The 24,586-nt window shown below is 34.5% G+C and overlaps 4 protein-coding genes and 1 long non-coding RNA gene across 8 annotated transcripts in view; 3 read left to right on the top strand and 2 right to left on the bottom strand.

The window, feature by feature from the left end:
• LOC111698369 (tumor susceptibility gene 101 protein) overlaps nucleotides 1-3,806 on the bottom strand; it is a 10,966-nt gene extending 7,160 nt beyond the window's left edge. Inside the window, exons 1-5 of the mRNA XM_023468684.1 lie at nucleotides 3,753-3,806; nucleotides 2,723-2,803; nucleotides 2,228-2,302; nucleotides 1,697-1,783; nucleotides 910-1,032 (exon numbers count right to left, since the gene is read on the bottom strand). Coding sequence (XP_023324452.1) covers nucleotides 910-1,032; nucleotides 1,697-1,783; nucleotides 2,228-2,302; nucleotides 2,723-2,803; nucleotides 3,753-3,794 — 408 coding nt within the window. The 5' untranslated portion in view covers nucleotides 3,795-3,806. The remainder of the gene's footprint in view (nucleotides 1-909; nucleotides 1,033-1,696; nucleotides 1,784-2,227; nucleotides 2,303-2,722; nucleotides 2,804-3,752) is intronic.
• A 1,404-nt stretch (nucleotides 3,807-5,210) lies between these two features.
• Nucleotides 5,211-8,890, top strand: LOC111698392 (DEAD-box ATP-dependent RNA helicase 42). The gene is made up of 7 exons (XM_023468715.1): nucleotides 5,211-5,311; nucleotides 5,463-5,534; nucleotides 6,023-6,090; nucleotides 6,450-6,637; nucleotides 6,823-7,352; nucleotides 7,642-7,854; nucleotides 8,700-8,890. The coding sequence occupies exons 1-7, from the start codon at nucleotides 5,252-5,254 to the stop codon at nucleotides 8,754-8,756; spliced, it is 1,188 nt and encodes a 395-aa protein (XP_023324483.1). The 5' UTR covers nucleotides 5,211-5,251; the 3' UTR covers nucleotides 8,757-8,890.
• Nucleotides 8,891-9,040: 150 nt separating this feature from the next.
• Nucleotides 9,041-12,147, top strand: LOC111698367 (elongin-A). The gene is made up of 6 exons (XM_023468683.1): nucleotides 9,041-9,062; nucleotides 9,531-9,660; nucleotides 9,898-10,047; nucleotides 10,576-10,647; nucleotides 10,976-11,189; nucleotides 11,989-12,147. Exons 1-6 carry the CDS (start codon nucleotides 9,041-9,043, stop codon nucleotides 12,130-12,132), a joined length of 732 nt encoding a protein of 243 aa, XP_023324451.1. The 3' UTR covers nucleotides 12,133-12,147.
• A 1,071-nt stretch (nucleotides 12,148-13,218) lies between these two features.
• On the top strand, nucleotides 13,219-15,307 carry LOC111698389 (uncharacterized). Of its 3 annotated transcripts, none has more exons than XR_002764529.1 (3): nucleotides 13,219-13,349; nucleotides 13,879-14,025; nucleotides 14,935-15,307. It is a non-coding gene; the product is annotated as an uncharacterized LOC111698389 (long non-coding RNA). The 3 variants fall into 3 exon arrangements; XR_002764530.1 differs by having other exon boundaries at nucleotides 13,879-13,989; nucleotides 14,935-15,306; XR_002764528.1 differs by having other exon boundaries at nucleotides 13,220-13,349; nucleotides 13,879-13,979; nucleotides 14,935-15,305.
• Nucleotides 15,308-19,368: 4,061 nt separating this feature from the next.
• Nucleotides 19,369-24,586, bottom strand: part of LOC111698388 (RE1-silencing transcription factor) — a 7,088-nt gene continuing 1,870 nt past the window's right edge. Inside the window, exons 2-4 of one of the 2 annotated variants that reach the window (XM_023468710.1) lie at nucleotides 21,593-22,690; nucleotides 21,112-21,482; nucleotides 19,369-21,016 (exon numbers count right to left, since the gene is read on the bottom strand). In XM_023468710.1, the coding sequence (XP_023324478.1) occupies nucleotides 19,433-21,016; nucleotides 21,112-21,482; nucleotides 21,593-22,690 (3,053 nt within the window). In that variant the 3' untranslated portion in view covers nucleotides 19,369-19,432. The remainder of the gene's footprint in view (nucleotides 21,017-21,111; nucleotides 21,483-21,592; nucleotides 22,691-24,586) is intronic. The other variant, XM_023468711.1, reaches the window with a different exon arrangement.

Here is a 24,586-nt window from a genome sequence, read left to right as displayed (position 1 = left end):
TAAACATATCAAAATACAAATCTAAACATATCAAAATACAAATCTAAACATATCATAATACAAATTTAAACATATCAAAATACAAATCTAAACATATCAAAATACAAATCTAAACATATCATAATACAAATCTAAACATATCAAAATACTAGATTAAATACTAATATTTCTGAACGGACTTTACTCCTTCCTATATGTTGGTTGAAGGGCTCAGAAACCAGTTTATGTGAATAATAAAACAGTTGCTTTACATTCAAACAACTCATTTTAACTTAATTATCAAACTGGTAACTAGCAGTGCTTAGGATCCTGATCCGTTAAATCCGTAAGATTTTGGCTTCCTGGATCCGGATCCGCAAAAATATGCGGATTCACGGGTCCGGATCCAAGGGGTAAAATATCAACCAAAAACTGCAAAAAAAACTTTTTTACTCCAAAAACCCAAATCTGAACTTTTGAAAAAAGAGAGATTATAAAAAGTTCCTCATTTCTGAATGGTTCATCAAGTTTTAGAATAAAAATAAAACAAAAATTTGAACATTATTTTTAGTAAAAAAAAATCAGAAAATCTTGATCCGGATCCATTTTTTTGATCTGGATCAAAATTAAATGGATCCTAAGCACTAATTCCAAAATTTTAACTAATAACTGATGATAAAAAAAAAAACCAAAAATAATTCTGAATATTCTTCAAGCATCTTTATTTAATCCATAGTCCACGCCACAATATGGAGAAGGCAGTTCTGGCAAAAGCGGAAATAAAAAGATCTTAAAGTTTGAATTTTATAGATGTGAGAGACACACAACTGGACTATTTCCTTCTCTGCAAGAAAGCTAAGCAATCCAATTTACTAATACGTCGTTAATCTGATTTGTGGTTTTTAATAAATTTATTCATAAATTTCAAACTCTATAAAATGTAACCTGTATAAGACCAATGAGGTCGGAATTAGGGTATGCCCATTCGTGCAAATAGGGGAGATAGATCTTTCCACTGGTGTCTACATGTTTAGATACTTTTATCTGCATATCCTACAATAAAAAGAGTTGACCAGGGTGTTTTTTTTCAAGTATTATCCCCCCCCCCTCTTGGTTTTAGAAGATCTGGAGGAAAAAATGAAAAATTTGACCTCGAAAGTTTTTTTCATTTTCATACTGTAACTTATCATTTATTTTCCCCCATTCAGCGAATAAAACCCTAAAAACGTACCAAAATTCTGGGGGGCCGGGATGATTTTCAAAAATATGACAAATGTTTTCAATTACAATCACAATAAACTTAAAGTATCAACAATATCTTGAATCAACGTTACATAGTTACTTGTATGTACAATGTACATTGTACAATTAGTTGTATCTGAACGATACATACTTAAGAATACAGAGGGTGTTGTATCTAGATTCATACAGACTAAAGTTTTATTAGAGAACATTGAGTTCCAGAGCGAGAATTGTATCTGAACGATACATACTAAAGAATACAGAGGGTGTTGTATCTGGATTGATACAGACTTACGTATTATTAGAGAACATTGAGTTCGAGAGCGAGTTGTATCTGGATTGATACAGACTGAAGTATTATTAGAGAACATTGAGTTCGAGAGCGGGTTGTATCTGGATTGATATAGACTTAAAAGAACTATTGGAGTACGGCATTTGTTACATTACGATAATTCTGTAGATACAGTATTGTTACCTGAGTTGGTTTAACATAGCACAAAGGAGCGTTGTATGGATGGGTGTCCAGAAGCCATACAGAGACAGGTATATTGTAGGTCAACCCCTAGATCGATAAGAGATTGATAGATATAATTATATATCGCTAGATCTAGAAGATGTGTGTAGTTAGAGAGATGGATTAGTCGGTCACTTTTTTTAAAGAACTGCTGAGTGATTTTTAGTGACCCAGCTTTCAATAAGATGTTTGCTAGATTTACATTGCTAACCCTATCTAAGCAAAAATTGGAAAGATTTTTCATTCATCTCTGATGCATCCATTAGTAAGTTATTTTTATAGAGAAACCACCATTGGAAGTGATAAAGTTTTAGATAGTAAAACTAGAATATCTCCATTAGAAGATACCGCTTTAAAAAGGACTTGCAGCCCCTATTCAAGTTCAGTGTTACTTTTAACCAGAAAACAAAATTCAACCCATGAAAAACAAATGATCGATGAATCTTGATATCATTCAATCAATCAATCAATCAATATGAGTGATTAATTTACCTTGTATGGTACTGGTATAGTCCCTGAGAGTGTGATTAGATCTCTCTGCAACCCGTCGTTAAATGTGAACTTGTCCTGAAATAAAAACAACGTATTTAAAAGAATTTAAAAGAAAATAATTTAGGACACCAGCTTAATTTTTGAGTACAAATTTGAAAATATTGGCCGATTTTTAAACCCCCCCCCCCTCTCAAAAATCATTAAATCAAATCAATCAAATTATAACCCCCTGCAATGTAATGAATGCAGTTACTCAAATTTATCTTCTAATTTGAGTCACCAGTGAAAGATCAGAGAAAGGATTTAATGACTAACGAGATATAGTTCAACTACATAGACCTTGTTCAATCAATTCTCCTGTAAATCCGGCTTAAGTTTAAGAGAAGTGGTTCAAAGAAATGTGTATTTTAGCAAGCCTTTTTCGCTTTCACTTCAATAAAGGTCAATTTTCGATTAAAAAAAACATTTTTTAAAGAGTAAACATTTAAATTCTACTTGTTTGGGGATTAGTCCTCTGTAATGATGCATCACATTCATGCAGTCCCTTCTGGTCAGGTCGGCGTGGCGGTATTTTACCTACAACAATAATTACATAATAAGGGTCTAGGAGAGGTTAATAACTTTTACAGAATTTCAAAGCATTTTGTGAAATTTTTGTGCAATAAACTGGTATTTTTAAGGATCGTATTGAGCCTTAAGTACACACTGACGACATTAGAAAAAAAGTCAAATTTGTGATTCATGGTTTATAAGATTTCAAAAACACATGATTTAATTTTGGCTATCTGGGACCAGATTTTATGAATAGCAAGAAGTGGTTAAACTGCGTAAACTAAGAGAAGTGGTTCAATTTGGGCTTACTTCTTGAAATTAAATAAATATAGTCCCTAGTTTTACAATCTACAAAATTTCGGATTTTAGTAGTAAAAAAATTCATTTTCATCCATTTAATACAACTCACTCCTTAGAAAACTAAGGGAAAGAGAGAGAAAGGGGTCAGTCCTATTATAGGATTTATCCCCCCCCCCCCTTCTCCTTACTATTGTATTCATACACGCAATTTAACTCTGTTTCGACATGAATAATTTGAATGTATTATTTCAGGGTTAGGTTAAGATCAGATAATTACTGGACCGAGCGCTACGGCTGGATCATACCAAAAGACCCGGGCATTGCGGCATAGAATACACCCTCCCCCCCATTCTTTTTCAGACATTTTCCTGTAACAAAAAAAAATTGTTTGATAAATTTCTTTTTTTCTTTCATATCAATTGGGGTCATAAAATATCCGGTTAGTAAGGTTAGTTTTTTTCATTGTTTGAGTGTAATACACATTTTTCTTGCCCCCCCCCACCCCCTAAAAATGTAAAGGGAGGGGCAAAAACAAATTTCACGCGTCGTGCAAAATATTTACATCTTGCCCCTCCATAACAAAATGTCTAGTTGCGCGCCTGGAAGAAGCATTCATAGAAAACGATTTTTGTATACTAAGAAATTACCTACATCTCTAAACATTAAACGTTACCTTCGACAGAACTGCAGACAGGGCGCTCTCATTACTCGACATTTTTACAAGTAAATTTCTGAAAAATATTTTAGGTGCATTTTGTTAAACTATAATTTTCATACCTTTCAAATTCAAATCATGCAATGTAGCTTCAAGCATATAATTTGATATTACAGATTCCAAGATGTTAAATTTAATAAAACCAAACATACCACGAATTTTATATGTTATCCACATTTTTTTATTTTTAGCTAATATTTAGTTGTAAAAATAACACGTGCATTTATTCAACATGACAGGATTTATCGTTATTCTCTAGGGGATGAGTCATGTCATTGTCGTTCAACAGAAACTCTCTGTCTCAATCATTTCTTCTTGTATTTCTCCGGAGTTGCTGTTTAGATTAAGTTTGGTTTGGAGAAATCACTTCAGCTGATCTATTTCAACGGGCGCGGCGTTGGTTTATTGCGGACAATTTCTTTCTGATTCTTAAATTCTGATTTATGAGAATTAATGAAAAATAAATTAATCCAATTTTCGCCGCTAGATGTTTCTATACCTGAAATTAAAATAAACGCCACTTTTTGGCCTTGGACGGCTAGAATTTTCAAATATTATAATATTTTCAATAGAATTGATATTTTTGTTCATTTGCACTATATTTGTATAACTATTAATATTTTATGGGCAAATGGTAAAATTTTAGATTAATTAGTTCGATTTAACATTTTTTGTTCATTTGCACTATAATATGTTTATTTGTTCTAATAATATTTTATGGTCAAAATGGTAAAATTTTAGATTTTATAGTCGATTCGAATTCATTTTTTTGTTCATTTGCACTAAATATGTTCATTAGTGCTAATTCATCGATTTTATCAGAACTTTTAGCTTTTTTTGTTCAATGGAACTATTAAATGAACCGAATTCCGCTATAATTTAAAAAAATAGTTCTTCACGTGCTCAAAAAACCTTCAACGTGGTATTTTATAGTTTGATTGAACAATTAGTTGTTCATTCGCACTAAACCTTAGTCCGAATGAACGTTATAGTGCGAATGTACGTTAGTCCGATCAATCATTAGTGCAAACGATACGAGTACGACTCATACGACACCATACTACATTTTTTCATAATTCAGACTTCAGAGTGTTCCAAATTGTCGTCTTCGTTATAAAATCTACAAATACTTTTTTAAAGGACAGGGACAAGACCTTCATCTCTTATTTTTTTTATAAAAATATGTAAAAATGTTTGTTTCGTGATTAGAAAAATTTGTTTTTAGTTTTTAAATATTTAAGATTGACCCCTGAACAGACCGAGGGTCGAATCAGCTGATTTCTTCCTCTAACCTGAAACCGGTTCTCCTTTTATGCTCGCAGCTCATGTGGAAACTTTTATAAAATCTATTATAACTTTCAAGAAGAATATATATATCTTATAATCTTGTTTGTAATTAATCTTGACACAGAAATCTTAAATTTACTGAGTCTTTTTCAGATTTGGGTGACGCAAGAATGGGAGGGAACGAGTTGGAAGTTTTAAATCATTATAATAAGAAAATTCTAAAATACAAGGAACAAGCTCAAACAATCATAGCTTTTAGTCTGTTTGTGGACCCCTGCTGAACATTTTTTAAGGTTGGGGGGGAGGGATACTAGTTTCGAGGTCACCACACCATTCAATNCCCCCTCCACCCTTTTCATTATTGTATTGCTGTGTCTGTAGGATGATGTAGCCACCCTACTAAGGTGTCTGGAAAAGCTGAATATGGTGAAAGTCAATATTTCCTTGTTACAGGTTTGATACAAAAAAAAACGGAATTATCAAGAATGTTTAGAGCATTCTCCTAAACTCTCAATTAATGACGATTTAACCGTCTTGAATTTGCAGTTATTTAATGAGAGGGTTGATCCTAAAGAATGTTAAATTTTGGTGAAAGAGTCATATGCATGCATTTAATTTCTCCTTGCTGTGTAACGAGGGAAGGAATAAAGTTTGACATCATTCTCATGGGTTTGAAGATTCCAACATGATGCAATCATTGCATACTTCAGTCTATCCATATTTTAAGCCCTAACATGGCCTGATTTAAAAAAAATAGTTCTATCTTAGAGAATTGGAAACTTTTTAAAACATAATAATCGAAGGACGAGGATTTCAAGGTGACTGGGACGAGAAAATGAGGAGAATGTGGCTCGGACGAGAAATTGATGTGGCGGGCCTTCCTCCCCTCGTGTAACAAAGCAAAAAATCCCGAGATACTGAAAATATGATATTGTTTGCAGGAAACGGGTGTTGGAAGAACTATCGGTGTTCTCAAGAAACAATATGGGGATTCAGAAATTGGTGTGAAGTAAGTATCCTATAGTTATCTGTATATTTTCCTACATACATACATTTTTTTCTGACATTGTATTTTTTAATGAAATTTAAAAAAAAAAAATTGTCATTCTTGCATGAAAGCCGCAGCACTCAGCCCCTTGTCTTTTTCTAGTAAACTTGTTACGGTTTTACTGGAGTTTAATCTTAATTTATTAAAATAAATGAATTCTAGGGAAAGTGATAAACAATTTTGAATTTATAGTTTAAAAATGTGGGGTAACCTTCCCGTTGGATGTTCAATTTTTTATTTTTCTCTCAAGTCTTCGCAAATCATAGATGTTTCATAATATTTTATCTTGACAAAGCTCATATTCACTAATATTTTATTAGGGCTCGTGATCTCGTCATGAAATGGAAGGAGGTTGTCCGGAGTGAGGAGGCTGAAAGGGAGGTTGCCCCGGAGGAGGATGAGGATGAAGAGGAGGAGGAGGCGGAAGAGGAGGAGGAGAGAGAAGACGAGAGGATTCCAACTTATATTCCCACTCCGCTAATTCCCCTGTACATTCCAACACCAATTGGTAATTCAGTTTCGGGAGGGGAGAGGATGGATAATTTTGAAGATTTGGGGNACTTAACATCGTTTATTTTCCCAATACTAAAAAACTCCTTACTTATCACGCAACAAATTATTTTCAATATTTTCTTGGAAGAAAATTTACATCTCTGTTGTTAAATGTAACACTAATTTTTCTATTATTTTCAGACAATCTTGAAATAAAGCGGGAACTACCGGACTCGTACAATCCAGCAGAAGAGAAAGTGATGAATGGAGGTTTAGGAAAGATGTTTAAAGAAGAACCTGCAATCAAGAAGGAATTAACGATTAAGGAAGAAACCCCCAAACCACACAAACATAAGAAAAGCCACCGAGACGAAAAATCTGATGAAAGAAGAAGTGAAAGCAAAATAAGAAACAGAGAAGAGGAGGAAAAAGTGAAAAATAGAGAAAAAATGGCGAAAAAGCATAAAGATAAAAAAGAAAAAGATCCAGAAAGAAAAGAGAAGGAGCTGGTTAAAACAGAACACAGAAAGGAGCATAAACCTTCCAAATCATCACACCGAGATAAAGAAAGAGAAAAGGACAAAGAACGAAGTGATAAAGAAAGAGAGAGAAAGAAGAACTGTGATAAAGAAAGACATGAAACCAAAGAAACTGGGATTGTCAGAATAAAAACTGAAACACTTGATGAAAATGATCTGAGTGGATTTCTAAAACCGTCCGGGTCTCTTAAGGTTAGCTACCCCCTTCTCATTATACCGAACAACTGTCTTGTTATTTGTTCAAAATTACCCCTTCGTCCTTTGCTACAACTTTCTTTGATTTGATTTGATGGTATTTGATGGTATTTGATGGTATTTGATTGTATTTGATGGTATTTGATGGTATTTGATGGTATTTGATGGTATATGATGGAGCACTTTTTATTATATGAACAATGTTTTCTTTTTTTTTGAAAATTGATACGTTAACTTCGAAAAATTTATCTAAATATGAAAATATGAAATATTTTTTATGTTTCAGGAGGAGAAAGTTTTAGTAAAACTAGAAAACGGAGAACGAAGAGACAAGGAATCCAATAAAAGTGACAAACAGTCGCATAGAAGTGATAAAGGCAGTGACAAAGAACACAAACGTGATAAAGAAAAAAGCTGTGATAAAAAACGATCGAGTGATAAGGAGAAACTAATTGATAGAGAAAGACAAAGAGAAGCAGAGAGGCAAAAGCGAAAAATGGTAAATATCTTTCAATTAATCAATGAATCTAGATAAGGACACATGAAACCATTGCTTACGATCCGGATCCAAGGGGCAAAATGTCGAGCAAAAACTGAAGAAAAAAATTTACTCCTTAATTCAAATCTGAACTACCGAAAAAAAGACAAAATGTGAAAATTCTGCTTTTTTAAATTCAGTAAATCTAAAATAAATGACTTGGACCCGGATCTATTTTTTTCTAGTGCGGATCCAGGATCCGGATCTTGATACGCTTAAAAATGTAATGGATCCTAAGCACTATGATGAAATTATGAAAGCAGAAGACGAAATTTAAGACCTTATGCTGCAACTCTGGGTCAATTTGCGTAATATTAGGGAGAAAAAAGCAGAAATATGTGTCTACAAGAGATTAGAATGCGTATCTATGATCTACGAGAGAGGAGCAAAATATGGATGTATAATCAGCTAAAAAAGAAAATACAGCAGTCCCATATAATGCACTACCTTATTTTAATAAATGTTGAAATTTTTTTTTTCAAATGTTAAAAAAAGGCGGAGCAGTTGTTTACTATCAGAGGATGATATGTATGTTTCATCCATGCTATATTAAGGGCGGAGCAGTTGTTAACAAGCAGAGGATGATATGTATGTTTCATCCATGTTATATTAAAGGCGGAGCAGTTTTTTACAAGCAGAGAATGATATGNGAAGTCCCATAAAATTTTTTCAAATGTTAAAAAAAGGCGGAGCAGTTGTTTACAAGCAGAGGATGATATGTATGTTTCATCCATGTTATATTAAAGGCGGAGCAGTTATTTACAAGCAGAGAATGATATGTATGTTTCATCCATGTTATATTAAAGGCGGAGCGCAGTTTACAAGCAGAGGATGATATGTATGTTTCATACATGTTATATTAAAGGTGGAGCACAGTTTACAAGCAGAGGATGATATGTATGTTTCATCCATGTTATATTAAAGGCGGAGCAAAGTTTACAAACAGAGGATGATATGTATGTTTCATCCATGTTATATTAAAGGCGGAGCACAGTTTACAAGCAGAGGATGATATGTATGTTTCATCCATGTTATATTTAAAACGTGCGACGCGCGCTCTGCGCAAATATGCCTAATATCTGCCAAATATGTGTCTGTAGCAAAGAACCTATAATTGATCCTACAAAGCTTTGTAATACTGTTGTAAATGCAACCCTGTAAATGCAAGGGCACTCGAAATATTGAAGACGGGACACTCTAAGCTGTTAGCAATTAGAAAATTGACATGTTTACACCTACGGTGTGTTTAATCCCGTCATATTGGTCTCCTAAACTGGGGTGGCTTTAAGATCAAACAGCATTCATTGTCATTTTTAAAATTGGAAGGTTATTATTCAAAATTTCCCCTCTAAAAAAATAATTTTCAAAATTTTTTGTTTTATTTTTTTCGCTTATTTTTATCCTAAAACTTGATGATCAATTCAGAAATGCGGAAATTTTTATAATTTCTCTTTTTTTCAAAAGTTCAGATTTTGGTTTTTGGAGGAAATTTTGTTTGCAGTTTTTGGTTGATATTTTAGCCCTTGGATCCGCATATTTTTACGGATCCGGATCCTAAGCACTGAATAAACACATGAAAAAACGGGATAAATACTAAATGTACATTGGCGCTGAAATACCATAAACAAATAAAACAGGAAAGAAACTATTTATTTTACTAAAGGAAAAGAACAGAAAGCGTGCCCGGGATGGAAGCCCGCAGGATGGAAGACCAAAAGAGAAGCGATCTCGAGATCTCATAGAAATAGAGGAGAGGAATGGATACAGGTGAAATGTTTATTATCGCAGTCAGTGCGTAAAATCCATTATATTTTTATGCGGATCCCGATCCTGGATCCTTCCTAAATAAAATCTGGATCCGAAACCGGATCCTGAATTCTTATCTCACAGATATACAAATGTTTTGAAGAAAATTAAAATCAAATTCATAATTTGCTTACTTATGTAATGAAATTCAATTTACCATACAAAAATTGGAATCGTTTTATTATTCTTTTTATTTAGATCTGATGATAGCCCTGAGAGGTTTTCCATTCCTCCACCTCCTCCACCATCTGTAGCCAGGAATATTCCATCAATGCTGACACCATCCATTAGTTTACCGGAGATATCTCCAGTTTATAAACCACTGCCAAGACCTCCAATAGAGTCCAGGTATATACCTCTTCCATTAGTGTACCAGAGATATCTCCAGTTTATAAACCACTGCCAAGACCTTCAATAGAGTCCAGGTATATACCTCTTCCATTAGTGTACCAGAGATATCTCCAGTTTATAAACCACTGCCAAGACCTCCAATAGAGTCCAGGTATATACCCCCTCCATTAGTGTAGTGACCTCCAATAGAGTCCAGGTATATACCTCCTCCATTAGTGTACAAGAGATATCTCCAGTTTATAAACCACTGCCAAGACCTCCAATAGAGTCCATAAAATAGAATTAAAGATATTTTTGTATTTTGGCAGCCAATAAATTTTAATTAATTTTTCCATATTAACAAAATATTTCAATATCTTATGACAATGGAATAATTGTTGAGGGTATAAAGTCTACCTAGAGCAGGGATGGGACGGTGCTTCCTGTGCCTGCCGGCGATCTGGGGGGTTCATAACGGGACCTCTTTTTCAGATTTCATTTCAAATTAGTTCAAATTTCAAGAAGAGGTTTAAAACTTGATTTCAGGCATGCAGCCTCAGAGGATGAAAGACTCGGAGTACTCATGGGACAGAAGAAAACACGCTCTGCAGTTTACAGGTTTAGAATGATTTATATTTATTTCATTAAAAATAAAATCCCGGGGTGTACATTTTTAAGGGTTTATTAACTGAATTGGGGAAACCATAGATTTTTTAGGGAAAATAAATGAATTTTTGTTAAAAGGTATTTAAAGCGTGGGGGAAAAAAAACATTTTTTTCATTTTCAATTTTTATTTTTTCCCAAAATCATTAAAAATCATTTTTTCCGGGTGGGTCTGGGGGGGTTATGAAAAATATACAAGCACGAAAAAAAACGCAAAAAGAGTTTTGGGTTGTTAATTATAAATTAAAGTATATTTTTTTCAAAAATAATTTCTTATTTTAGCGGCAAGAAGCGCACTAGATTTTTCCAGGAGGTTCCCTCGCTGTTTGAGCAGTGTATCATGGTTCTACAGGATCATGTTGATGATATTGATGAGGTTGGAAACCTGAACTACGATGTGCTTGAAACTGTTCTAGAGCGGGCTAGTCCTAAAACCTTGATGCATATCGAGGATTTGAACACGCATCTCATGACAGGACCAACTAACACGTCAAAGGTAGTAAAACGATTTTGATGACCTGCGTGGCGGTTAGAATTATTGTATTGCTAATCTCAGAAGCAAGCATTAATTTGTATTAGTAGCGATAAGATGGAAGGAATTAGCTTAAAATTCCTTCTGGATATACTTTCCAGAAGAAATTCTGCGCTAATTCTTTATATCTCCGGTAATATTTACACCACAAAAAACGCAGACGACATTTAGGAAATGCCATGACAAAGAAAATTTTGTACCTGTTGTTTCAAGAATCATACATGTGAAAGTAGGTTTACTATTAAATGTCACAAATAAATTCAAAGTTCAAAGACGACTTTCAATTCGTCTTGCTACTGTCATGATTCGATGGACAACCTGTACATTAATAGTGTCTACTGCAAGAACTGCAAGGAGTATGAAACAGAATTGAGATATAAATGACGCGGCCCGCCCTATCATATGAATATACATGCTTTTCAGACAGGTACTCCATTTGTATAAGAAATATTCAGAATAGGTTATTTTATACGCGGGAATTTTACATCAGACAAATATTTCTTATTCAAATGGAGTACCGCCTTCAAAGCATGTAAAATCATTTGGTAGGGCGGGCTGCGTCAGTTATATCTCCCTTCTTTTTCATACTCCTTACAGTCGACTGTCGGTAACTGAAATTACAGTACCTGATAATTTACTGGTATTTACACTGACCAATCTTATTATCTATTTCAGTACTGGATACTGAATGTAGTATGTTTTTTATCACCATTTCAGTAAACGATTTTGTATTGATATATATGCTGACCACGGTGATATTTAGTTATGGGAGAAGCACTGTATGAGGGACTTCCGGTCCAAGGAGAGAGAAGAGATGGAGAGCTGGAGAGAGATGTACGAGAGGTGTACTCAACAGAGGCAGGATAAGCTAGACAAACTCAAGGTCAGTGTGTACACTGTACTGTAGAGGCGTACTATACAGAGGCAGGATAAACTACACTAACTCAAGGTTAGTGTGTACATTGTACTGTAGAGGCGTTTTATACAAAGGCAGGATAAACTAGACTAACTGAAGGTCAGTGTGTACACTGTACTGTAGAGGCGTACTATACAGAGGCAGGATAAACTAGACTAACTCACGGTTAGTGTGTACACTGTACTGTAGAGGCGTTTTATACAAAGGCAGGATAAACTAGACTAACTGAAGGTCAGTGTGTACACTGTACTGTAAAGGCGTACTATACAGAGGCAGGATAAACTAGGTTAACTCAAGGTTAGTGTGCACATTGTACTGTAGAGATGTACTCAACAGAGGCAGGATAAACTATACGAACTCAAGGTTAGTTTGTACACTGTACTGAAGAGGCGTACTATACTAAGGCAGGATGAACTAGACTAATTAAACCCCTTAGATATAGCCACTAGATGTCGCTATTTTAATTAGACAAGGAATTGTTTAGTACAATAGATTGATTTTTTAATTCATTTAATCGGATTCCAAATCACGATCATTTATTTAAGATTTACTGATTTTTTAAACAGAAAAGGAATCCTAGAAATTTTTTTCTTACTTTTTTTACTTCTTTTTATGCAACAGCTTGAATGAACCATTCAGAGACAAGGAAACTTTTGATAATCTCTCTTTTTTCAATATTTGAGTTATGAGAGCATAAGATTTGTTTAGCAGTTGTTTGATATTTTGCCATTTGATCCGGATCCTAAGTACTGTTTTTAACTTTCATTACTAGTTTTCTCTTTTTAATGACTGATATATTGACTGATTGATTTGTTGTTTGATAGATTTGATTGATTTCGTGATTGTTTGTTTAATTGATAGATTGATTGATTGGGTGTTTGTTTTGTTTGTTTGGTTAAACGATTTATTATTTCATGTTTGATTTATTGATTGATTGATTAATCTACGGATTGTTTGATTGAGTGTTTTTTTTTATTACTTGATCGTATGTTTGATTGAGTGTATTTTTGATTACTTGATCGTATGATTGATTGATTGATTGATTGATTGATTGATTGATTGATTGATTTATTGATATATTGATTGATTGATTAGGAGAGGAATGGGACTGGGTTACCTGTAGGTCATGTCTCCAAGGTTGGCGCCCCTCGACCTAGAATATCTGATCCTACAGCTGGGTCTAGTAGACCTGGCATACCTACTGCCAGGTACAAATAATATAAACAATGCTTCTTTGTCTTCTCCCAAAAGTTAAATATAAATATGAATTTTTGATGGATTTATTCACTGAATTGAAAATGAAAAAATCTAGGGAAAAATTAATGAATTTTTGGGTAAAAAGTATCAAAAAATAATAGAAAAAAGTTGCCTTTTAATTTCCAATTTTAAATTTTTTACGATTTTATTTTTATTTATTTTTTATTTTTTATTTTTAGTTCCCGGATTTTAGTTTAAAAGACGATTTTTAGTCTCAACATAACATAACTCCGGGACAACTTTTCCAAGGGGTTTGGATATTATTTCCAAACCTTTTTTTATCGTAGTTTTCCTTTAAATATTTCAATAATTTTCCTGATTCATTGACTCAGCTCCAAAAATAATTAAAATTAATGAAAAGAATTAATTACTTAAACATGGAATAATGGTAATGAAGAAAAAATAATTATTAAGAGTGCGAGAAATTTTGAATTCTAAACTAAAAATCAATAATATTATCTTATTTTTATCTTTCCCCAGGAAACCGAAGGCCCCGCCCATGATGGCCAAAGTAAAGAGTATGATGAAGGGATTAACAAGATTTGGAAGAAGATAATTAAAAAAAATTTTAATAAATAATGGTGTTAGCTGGTTCTACTTTTGCATGTATACTCATCTGTTGCTCTAGTAAAGGATATGACTTCCAAACTCTAATTTCTCCGTTCGGGGACCGGAGATATGGGATAAGATACCTCCGTCGGCTTCGATTTTTTTAATCTCCGGCCCCTTAGAACTTACAGAGCCCAAATTCAAAATACTTACACCTTAGGACCTATATAATTTAAGAAAAAAATGTTTAAAAATTTTCGAATTCATTATGTGTTAAAAAACTGCATTTTATCATTTTTTTAAAAATATTTTTTTTGGGGGGGGGACTTCTGATCAAAAATAACGAAAGAAAAGGGTACTGGAAATGTTTTCTAAACTATTATGAAACTTTTTTAGAAAAGGTGGTTTCAAAAAAAGTGCACATCACCCCCTACAGGGTGTCAAAAAATATTTTCCATTCATTTTTTTTTACTATCATAATGGTGCTAGCCGGTTTCATTTTTGCATGTTTACTCTTCTAGGAATAAGATAAAAGGTCAAATCTCCGTTCGGAGAAAATGAAACTCCGATAGCTCTGATTTTTCAACTCCGGTCCCAAATTCAAAACACTAACACCTTAGGATCTAATGATTTTACAAAATATAAATATTGTATATTCTGCCCTTGTACCCATTTTCTTCAGTTATTTTTATCAGGCGTCCCCCCCCCCCAAAAAAAAAAATGAAAAAATGCAGTTTTTTACCCCCAGTCATCGCATGATAGAATCGAAAAAAAAATTGATTCTTTTATTAAATTATATAGGTCCTTAGGTGTAAGTGGGCTCTGTAAGTTCATAGGGGCCGGAGAAAAAAAATCGGAGCCGACGGAGGTACCTTATCCTGTATCTCCGCACGGAGACATTGAAGATTTGACGTCATATACTATTCCTAGAGCATCAGATTAGTATACATGCAAAAGTAGAACCGGCTAACACCATTATTTATTGAGATATTGAAAAATGTCATCTCTGATGTTGCATCCTTTGTATAAAAATTATTTTTTGTTATTAAACGAAATGTAAATTTTTTTCATTTGTAAAAACTTCACACTTGAAACTTGTTCACTGTTCTTGAGTCAAAAAAAGTGCACGATTATTTTAATGTACGGCACTTTTGTTCACTGTTCAAGTTATATAGTCAGTTAAATTGTTAAGTACCGTAAAGATATCATATTGATACTATTTTATCCTACGTAAACGAGCTTTATTTTTAGAAAATTTATTAAACATTTATCAAGATTCTTTCTGTAAACGTTAAAGCATGCTATTCCTACATAAATTCATTAAAAATACTTTAAATTATATCAATATATCTAAGATATACAAAAATATATTTTTTCAAATCTTATAAATATCCTAATCCTAAGTGTATCATTTAAAAAATAAACATTTCTTNATATTTCTATTCTGTGACTTCTAGAAAGTGAATATTAATATTTCTATTCTGTGACTTCTAGAAAGTGAATATTAATATTTCTATTCTGTGACTTCTAGAAAGTGAATATTAATATTTCTATTCTGTGACTTCTAGAAAGTGAATATTAATATTTCTATTCTGTGACTTCTAGAAAGTGAATATTAATATTTCTATTCTGTGACTTCTAGAAAGTGAATATTAATATTTCTATTCTGTGACTTCTAGAAAGTGAATATTAATATTTCTATTCTGTGACTTCTAGAAAGTGAATATTAATATTCCTATTCTGTGACTTCTAGAAAGTGAATATTAATATTCCTTAAATAACAAAGCTCTTACAAACAAAATGTTCAATTACAAGCGTTTAATTCATGATATAAATAAGGAAATTCTGTAATCCCTGATCAGTCCAAAGGATTAAAGGGTACCGGAGTGAATCGGGAGTCTTTAAAGGGAGTTACCGGCTATGTAAGGTAGTTGAACTGAGTATGTAGTGTTTTGGAAAACTTCTTTCGGATTCATTTGAGATAGATTTACCTTTTTAAAGATCTGTAAATTTGACGTTCAAAACTTCTACTTTTCTTTTAATTATCAAATAACGACAACGAAAAATAAAGTAAAAATTATACAGTAATCTATTTAGATTATATTGAATTTCTTATTTTCTTTGAATTTATTTGCATATTTGTTTAAATTCTTCAAATGTCGTCTTTTCAATAATAATTCTAGAAAATCGGCGAAAATCTTTGTGAATAATGAGAAACCAGAATAATGAGATAATAGAAACTAATGATTGAACAAGATTGATTTTTATTTTCTCATCATGTTCCTATACATGACGTCTGTAGTTTATTGTAGAACTTTTTTACATTTTATTTACAAGAAGAAAGACTATTGTGCAGTTCTAGAATTTGGAATGATTGTTTGGTTAAAACATTTAAAGATTCTAAGACGCAACAAAAAACGTGTTCAGTGAACAAATATTATTTAAATTGGGCTACTGCGTTTTTTAAGAGATCTTGTCTACTTTGGTGGAAACACAGAACTAACTCTATATGTAGATACATACTATTATATATATAAAGTTGTTCTCTCTGTTTGCCTGTCTGTATGTTTGTTTGTCCGATCATAACTTTAGAATCCCTGGACCGATTTGCCTCTACTTTTGATTGGGTAACTTGTGAGACCAACGGAAAGAATCTTAGCTTAGTTTTGAGATTTTAAGTTGAGTTGGTCGACTTTAAAGGGACTATAAAGGAAAAATGAAAGGGGGTATAGGCTGAAAGCTAATCACTCGAAAACAACCCATGAAAGTTATATCTGATGTTCCTATCTCGAGAAATTGGTATACAACGTTGTCAAATTAATACGAAAATTAATATATATACAACTTTGTATAAAAGTAGTGGGTTTAAATAGATCAAATTCAGCAAATATGCAACCAATCTGAAAACGATGATATCCCAGACAAAGCTAATTGTAACTTAGGTTTACTTCAATTCTAATTTTATATTTGTTATTTCTATTTTTAATAGATTTAATTAATAATATTATTTATACGTCAGTATTACTTTAATAACGAAAATTTAGTTTCCCAGTAAAATCTTATAAGTGCGGGTAAACGGCGGGAGTAATTTTTAGTAACCTTGGCAGCGCTGGGTTCCCAAGCTAGTAATTAAATAGATAAAATTTTAAACAAAAATCTGAAATTCGCATTTTTTTAAATAAAGGAGAAGTTAGAAGAATTATACACTTTTTAAAGTCAGAGAAATAACATTATTTCTCCCATTATTGACTATATTAAAGTTCCAAGGGTACTGTTGTGCGTCGGCATGTCCCTCTCTATATGGAGGATCACTTAAATTTTAGATTTTAATCGAAAATGTTCAACATCGTGGAAGACTTTAATAACTTGAATAACATTTCTGTTGTTTATTAAAATATTATTAAAACGAAGGCTGGGCCATCTCACAAATTTACAGGCTTACTCGCACATGATGAGACTCCAGAGACGACTGTACGAAATTTATGCAGACTCTTTTCTTTTATTTATGATCCCATGCAACTGTGAACTAGTTTATTTCTTCACTAAATTGTTAAATTAACCGTAAAATTCAACTTTGAGATTGTCATAACAGGCCTAGGCATAAGAGTTAGCAGGTCGTCATTACACTCTCATCCATATTACATACTGATGAGAAACTGTCCACTTTTAGGTAATAACAGGCCTAGGATTTTTATTGATTTTGAAGAAAAAAACTCTAACATCTTATGTCACCCCGCGGGCCCCGGGCCCAGGTTACCCATGGACAAGAATTTAATGCAAGGAAAGTTATTTCAGAGGTGTACGCATCTTTTGTACTGCAGTGTACTGTCACTGGGCGGTAATGTAAACACAAGACCGATGTCGAAGCCTGACATGGGATCCATCTTTCACATAAATAATCAATGAAATATTCTGGTCATAGGAAACTATAATGTGAGTTATCAACATTCAATGCTTTTTACCTCCTCGGATACTAAACGAACACTGATGCATCTATTCTTGTTTACAAATTCCGCTCAGAGAGAACTGTTTTCAATATGTACGCAGAGTATACGCAACTGCAATTAACTTTCCTTGCATTACATTCTTGTAGCCAACTATAAGATATGAGCGAAGTGCTTTATAGATAAATAATAATAATAATAATTAATTTTTGTGGTGCCAGTGAAAAGCCTAAAAATTTTAAAAACAATAATGTCGTCTTCCTATTCACAGTTCCATGGGTCTCAGTGTATAAAACTAAAGTTTATCGTGAAGCGTGAGAATAAGATTCACTTTTTACATGAAGCGAAGAGGGTGCAAAGTCGTATCAGTATTTCTGCATAAATTTGAACTCATTCCATTTACCTAGTTTGGGCTATAAAGTGACCCTACAGTCCCACTTACAGAACGGCATTTCCAAATTCCTTACCCAACATAGATCCAAGCTGCTACGGTGGTAGGCGATTATATCAATACAATGAAGACGACTTTCGACTCTAATTTTGATTTATATCAAGCTTTTAAACAGCATGAATAAACAAAAACCATGGAAACAAAGAGAATATTCAATTTAAAAAGCTTTTCTTGAGTTTAGTGTAAACTTGTAATTCTAAAAAAGCTGGTGAACAATAAAATCTTAAATACAAATGTCGTCTTCATTACATTACTATTATCGCATACCATTGTATGAAAAGATGCATCAATTTTCAAGACTGGGTTGGATATAGAGCGTCGTAAAACGCCCTAACCTATGATTTTATCTCACAAACTCAAATCCACTTTTTTTGTAGCCCTAGACAGGTACCATTTACATTCACTTAATTTTTGATTTTCATAGATAAAAAGAAATTGGCAAACTTGTCATCAATTTTTCCAAGACAGCTGGCAACCTTCGGAACACTGATTCTTAACCTTAAACGCTTTGTCTGTACAAGATTGAATGAGTAATTTTTTAACTTTCTCTCGAGCTAAAAAAAAACGAAGATATCTCTTACATTATTAATCTCAAAAAGGATCAATGAAAGTCACGGTAGTGAATCAGGTATGGACCACGTCAAACGAAGAGTCGCCTAGAGTTACAACCACGGTTTCCTTAATCTCTTTGAATTTCTTAAACATTGTATTGTCAATACTTACATATTTTCAATTTTTCTGCAATCTTTTCATTGTTACAAACAGTTTGAAAATAACATTTACATAATTCAATATCTATTGAAGTTAATAAAAATCTACAATTTCAATAACAAAAGCAATAACATATAAATCATACTATATAACTAAATAACATATGAGGACCAAGGTACATTTCAATAATTGTTTAGGCTGTAAAATTTTGTCTAAATTTTTAATATAGTACAGAATCTGTTTTATAAATTTGTAAAATTCTTTTATAAATATGTGTAATTTTTTTCAAATTTGTAATTTTTAACATTGAATTTGAATATATATATATATATATGTATATTGTAAAATTTGTCTATAAGATTATGATTAATATTTACAATTATTTAGAATCCGCCGTATATCTGTGAAGTAAATGCTTAAGAACGGACGTATGGGTGTAAGAAACCTGGCTGTGTCCGCCCTCCACTGCAATTGTGGAGGTATTGAGATCGACTGACGGAGAAAGGCTTTCATTTGGTCTAGAGGTGAAAGAGCTTTGTATTGTGGCGGAAGGCCCCTGGACACCAGCAGATGGGTCAGATTCACCCTGTGCTGTTGGGGCGGAAGATCCGCTGAGCGAGGCGGAGGAATCACGAGATCTAATGGAAGAAGGAGATTGGGGCGGATCCACCCAGCCAAGAAGACGTTTTCTTAGGATCTCCTTAGGTCCTTGGAGTTCAGGGTTTATGGGTGGAGCTGGATGGGAGGGCGGGGACGAATGATAGGGGGAAGCGGGATTGGTGGGTGAAGCAGGTTGGGAGGGTACCAACAGGTGGGATGGTGGTGTTGGAGCCTTCTTTCCAGGTTCCTCAATGTCAATGGAAGAACTTCGTTTTCTTTTGAATCTGTCAAGAAGCAGGGACTTGAGCATGGATTGATCTTCATATATAGGAGATTCAGGTTTAGGTTTAGGCTGGCTCAACCTTTGCTCTCTGGTTACTAAGGATATAGGAGCAGGCTGCTCAAATACTTTATCCGGATTTGAATCCTGGTGTACAGAATGTTTCTGGATATGTACATTGGTTTGCTGTTGTACATGTACATCAGACGGTTGCTGTATATGCTCTGGTATGTACTGCGCCCTGTACACTGTAAGGGTTTCATTGTTGTTGTTGTTAAGTATATTGCAAGCCTGACCAATGATTCCTATCTGTTTAGGAACTTGCAAGATGACTTGAGAACTGTTCTGTATGTCATGTTCGTCATCCAAGGTAATTTCTTCTGTTTCGAGGGGAGACTTGACAGGATTAGTTTTTATCCTTGCAATTTGTTGTTCCCAGAGCTGATCATGGTTCAACTCCTGCTCCTCCTTACACACCTTGCTCCGATACTTGGTAACCTGCTGGAGCCAGAGCTGGGTTCGGTTAGCAGCAGATTCTTCATTGGTTGGCAATACAGGGGGTTTATCTTGATCAGTGTTGTTGTTTGGTTCACTAGATTCCCGTCGGGAAATTCTTGCCAGTAAGGATAGATAGCTTTCTTGTCCAACATCAACTTCCTGCTTTATTGGTTGGGGAAAAGGTCCACCATTTTGAGAAATAGCATCGCAATTTTGAAGTAATTGAATGTTTTCTGGTGCTGGCTGTTCTGCTGATAACCTGTTTTCTGCAGAAATCTTGTTGCCAGCCACAGACATGTATTGCAGACTTTTCTGAAGAGACTGGAGAGCAATGAGCTTCATTTCAGGGGTCATGTCAGAGCTTGGCCGGTTGACCTGTTCTAACCATTGGACCTGATCATCTTGAGCCATGGCATTGTTGTTTTCTAGCTTTATCTTTGCTGCCTCCTCAGCATGCTTTCCTAGTTGCTGCTTCCACAAGTCTTCATTCACCTTATCATCTAAGATGGTTCGCCGGTTTTTTGTTAATTCGTATCTCCAGAATTCATCAGTGTGGACTTTGTTTCTGTGATACATGGAAACATGCTAAAAAAAACAATTTGAATAAAATAATTGAATAATCAAAACAAAAGAATTTATTGAAAAATTAGGTGTTTTATTTGTTCAACTAAATAATTTACCTGCTTTAAAGTTTGTTTCCAGCTGTAGGATTTCTCACAAAAAGGGCACTGAAACTGTTTAGCAACATTCCCAGCAACTGAGGTTCCCCCACCACGGTTAATATTTCTCTCGCACATCTGCTTCTTCAAGTGTTGCTTAAGGCTGGTCTTGTATGCAAACTCCCGAGAACAGTTTGGACACTTGAGTGGACCATCAGCCCCATTGTGTGCAGTTTGGAGATGATCGTTTAGGAACCTCTTCTCGGTAAAATCTTTATCACAATGCTGACAGACAAATGGTCGTTCTCCTGTGTGCACTCTGTAGTGCACATTCAAATGGGATTTGCGTGCATAAGCTTTCTGACATATCGAACAGACAAACGGTTTCTCGCCTTTATAAAAATATATAATTAAAAAGTGATTGCTATCATTTAAAAACAAACTATTATATAATATAAAACATCATATGTATTTAGATAAAGAAGTTGTTAAGGTTTTTTACCTGTATGCATTCGCATATGCTCCTCCAAAGAGTTGTTGTCATTGCAAGCTTTCTCACACATGGTACACATAAAGTTTGACACCTTGGTATGGGTTGTCATATGTGCCCGAAGAGTAGACTTCCTGCCAAAGGTCTTCTCACAGGTCTTGCAGGTGAAAGCACGCTCTCCAGTATGGGTTACCAGATGGGATTGGAAGTGAGACTTGTTGGAGAAAACTTTCTCACAAAAGTCACATTGATAAACTGTCTCCCCGGTAGAGGATCTTGATATACGACGAACCACAACCCCGCTACCAGAGTAGGGTCTACCCTCCACCATAGAGGTGCTCCATGTGTCCCCGGAGGACAGACTGAGGCAGTCAGAGGACACATCATCCTCTGTTTCCAGGCGTGGCAGAGGTTCATCAGATGATTTTGTTCGAATTGTTGCAGGGGAATCTTGTGATGAGAACTTTGCAAAATCTTTAATTTTTAGTCCAGCAGTAGCCTTTCCAATCTCATCGTCATGTCTTAGCTTAAGGCTGAAGTCCTCTGGTATGTCTTGGTCCTCGGCACAGGCAGGTTCAGGATCCTCTTCTGAGATAACTAGTGGACGGTCTATGTCCTCATTTCCGCTATCATTTTCAGCTTCATCATGATCATGGGGTATGAGCACCTTTTTATCTTCATGTGGCCCAGAAGGAGCAAATGGATATCTATAGTCATTAGTTCTGTGTACAGTGTACTCAGGAACATTGGCGTTGATATCTTCAAAATTTGTTAAATTTTTTCTGATCACTAGACTTAACGGTTTATCACTACCGTCGTCAACTGGATGCTTAAAGCCGAGATTAGGACTACGAGAGGGTGAACTGCCACAACTTCCATCTGAGAAGCCGGAGCTATGGCTGGGAGAATTTCTCATCGAAGGTTCGCGGATTTTCCAATCCTTAAGATGATCCAGGTATGCCGGAGAGATGGGGATTCCATTGGATCGGTTGTAATCAAACATGTACTGTTCACAGGGTACCTTGTAGGGGGCAGTTGATGCACTGGGTTTTCTTTTAGGATGGGGGTCAGGGACCCTAACAGGGTCGGGCATCTTCAATTCTCTGGACACTAAACAAAAAACAAATCTTTAATTTTTGAAGTGGCAATGATAAAAACAAACATAATACAAAGAGTGCTTATTCCTACTGTGTTTTTATTTTATAATTTAAAGACCTTTTTAAGCTTTCTTTCAATCATTTATCTTGTTCTAAAGTCTATTTTGTTAGACATTTATCCATCTCAAAATTATGTGTTTAAATTCTTAATCATGTATCTTTTCCTTTGGTTATATTTTTATTTCAAAATTATGGACATCAATATTTACATTACACATACTAATTTTTTCCTTATTTTTGTATTTATTTAGTTTACTATTTTTAAAATAATCTTTCAATGATTGTGCATATTAATAATTAGTGTTTTTTAGACAAAAGTATTCTTTTCATTTATACAGATCAACTTTAGCTTCTCAACTTCAAACATTTAAATAAACAGGGTTACCCCAACTGGATGAGACTTCAGTAACGACTGTACGAAAATTATTTATCTTTTCCAGATGAGTAATGTATATTGAAAAAAACTTAATAAAGTTGGACCCTCATATACTTAAAGTTTTAAATATTAAAGTCTCTTTCTCCAGGGTTCAACGGTACCCTAGTCAAGGTTAAGTCGAGAAACAAAGCCTGAGATAGAAATTTACAGTTACAATGCCGAGAACTCAGTTATTTATTATTCTACAGAAAAAATTATCATAAGCTCATATCCTTTTTTTCATCATGTACAGAGAAGGGGGGGCACCCGGCACCCCCTCCCCCTTCCCACATATGTTAAAGACCAGGAAAAGCCAACTTAATCCTGATTTTAACTTTTTTTTAGAAAAAAATCAGACAAAAGATTTAAAATTGACTAAATATATTTAACATGTTTTCTAAATAACTTGAAGGGTTGTAACTTGTCTGCTTATGGTTTTTAAATACTTGTACCATCTACTTTTATAACATTTTCTAGCAATCTCTGTCAATAATATGGTTGGTAGATTTTAGCCATAAATTGTTTAATTTTAGGCTCGGAAAATTATTTATTTTTCCTAAATTTTCTACAAAATTTTCCTCTGGCACTGCACGCCATGAGTGTTGTTTATATGTATACGCGCATATTTAGTTTGTGCGTGTGTGTGTGTCTGTCAAACTATTTGTGTTTGCGCGCGCACGAACAGCTGTGTAACCTTGGTTTTCCTAACGGTAAAATCTGCCAAGAGAAGGTCGAAGGGGAGGGGGGGGGGCGCTTCCTCATATGTGTGCGCAGGACAGAAACTGAATCAGAGAGGGAAAGTAAGATGTTTGTGCGCGTCAGGATGGGGGGGGGGGGGGGGGGGGGGGGGGTGAGGAAAGTAATTGAGAAAGAGGGAAGGGGAAAGGAGAGGAGGAAATAGAAAAGGGGAGAACGGAATGAAATTATGGGGACCGGGGGTGTTTCTTAATCCTTTTATTTAATTCTTTACAAAATATTCCTTATTATTAATTAGCTTCTCTAGCCCCATCCTAGCCCAACTAGCTATATATCCTACACTAGCAACCCTAGCCCCTAGCATACCCCAACCATATATCCTACAATAGCACCCTTAGCCCCTAGCATAGCCCAACCATATATTCTACTCTAGCACCCCTAGCCCCTAGCCTAACCATATATCCTACACTAGAACCCCTAGCCCCTAGCATAGCCCAACCGTATGGCACCCCTAGCCTAACCATTTATCCTACACTAGAACCCCTAGCCCCTAGCCTAGCCCAACCATATAGCACCCCTAGCCTAACCATATATCCTACACTAGCACTTCTAACCCCTAGCCTAACCATATATCCTACACTAGTACTCCTAGCCCCTAGCCTAACCATATATCCTACACTAGAACCCCTAGCCCCTAGCCTAACCATATATCCTACACTAGAACCCCTAGCCCCTAGC

Source organism: Eurytemora carolleeae, unplaced genomic scaffold (assembly GCF_000591075.1).
Source record: "Eurytemora carolleeae unplaced genomic scaffold, Eaff_2.0 scaffold310, whole genome shotgun sequence".
NCBI lineage: Eukaryota > Metazoa > Arthropoda > Copepoda > Calanoida > Temoridae > Eurytemora > Eurytemora carolleeae.
The sequence above is the reverse complement of the archived record's forward strand: the minus strand, read 5'-3'. Positions and strand labels throughout refer to the sequence as shown.

Bases quoted from the DNA above. Each gene is read 5' to 3' on its own strand.
- LOC111698392 (XM_023468715.1), top strand. From the start codon at position 5,252: ATGGGAGGGAACGAGTTGGAAGTTTTAAATCATTATAATAAGAAAATT. The intron at 5,312-5,462 runs GAACAAGCTCAA...CTGTGTCTGTAG, and splicing joins AGAAAATTCTAAAATACAAG to GATGATGTAGCCACCCTACT. The intron at 6,091-6,449 runs GTAAGTATCCTA...ATATTTTATTAG, and splicing joins GATTCAGAAATTGGTGTGAA to GGCTCGTGATCTCGTCATGA.
- LOC111698367 (XM_023468683.1), top strand. From the start codon at position 9,041: ATGCAACCCTGTAAATGCAAGG. The intron at 9,063-9,530 runs GCACTCGAAATA...CAAATAAAACAG, and splicing joins GCAACCCTGTAAATGCAAGG to GAAAGAAACTATTTATTTTA. The intron at 9,661-9,897 runs GTGAAATGTTTA...CTTTTTATTTAG, and splicing joins GAGGAGAGGAATGGATACAG to ATCTGATGATAGCCCTGAGA.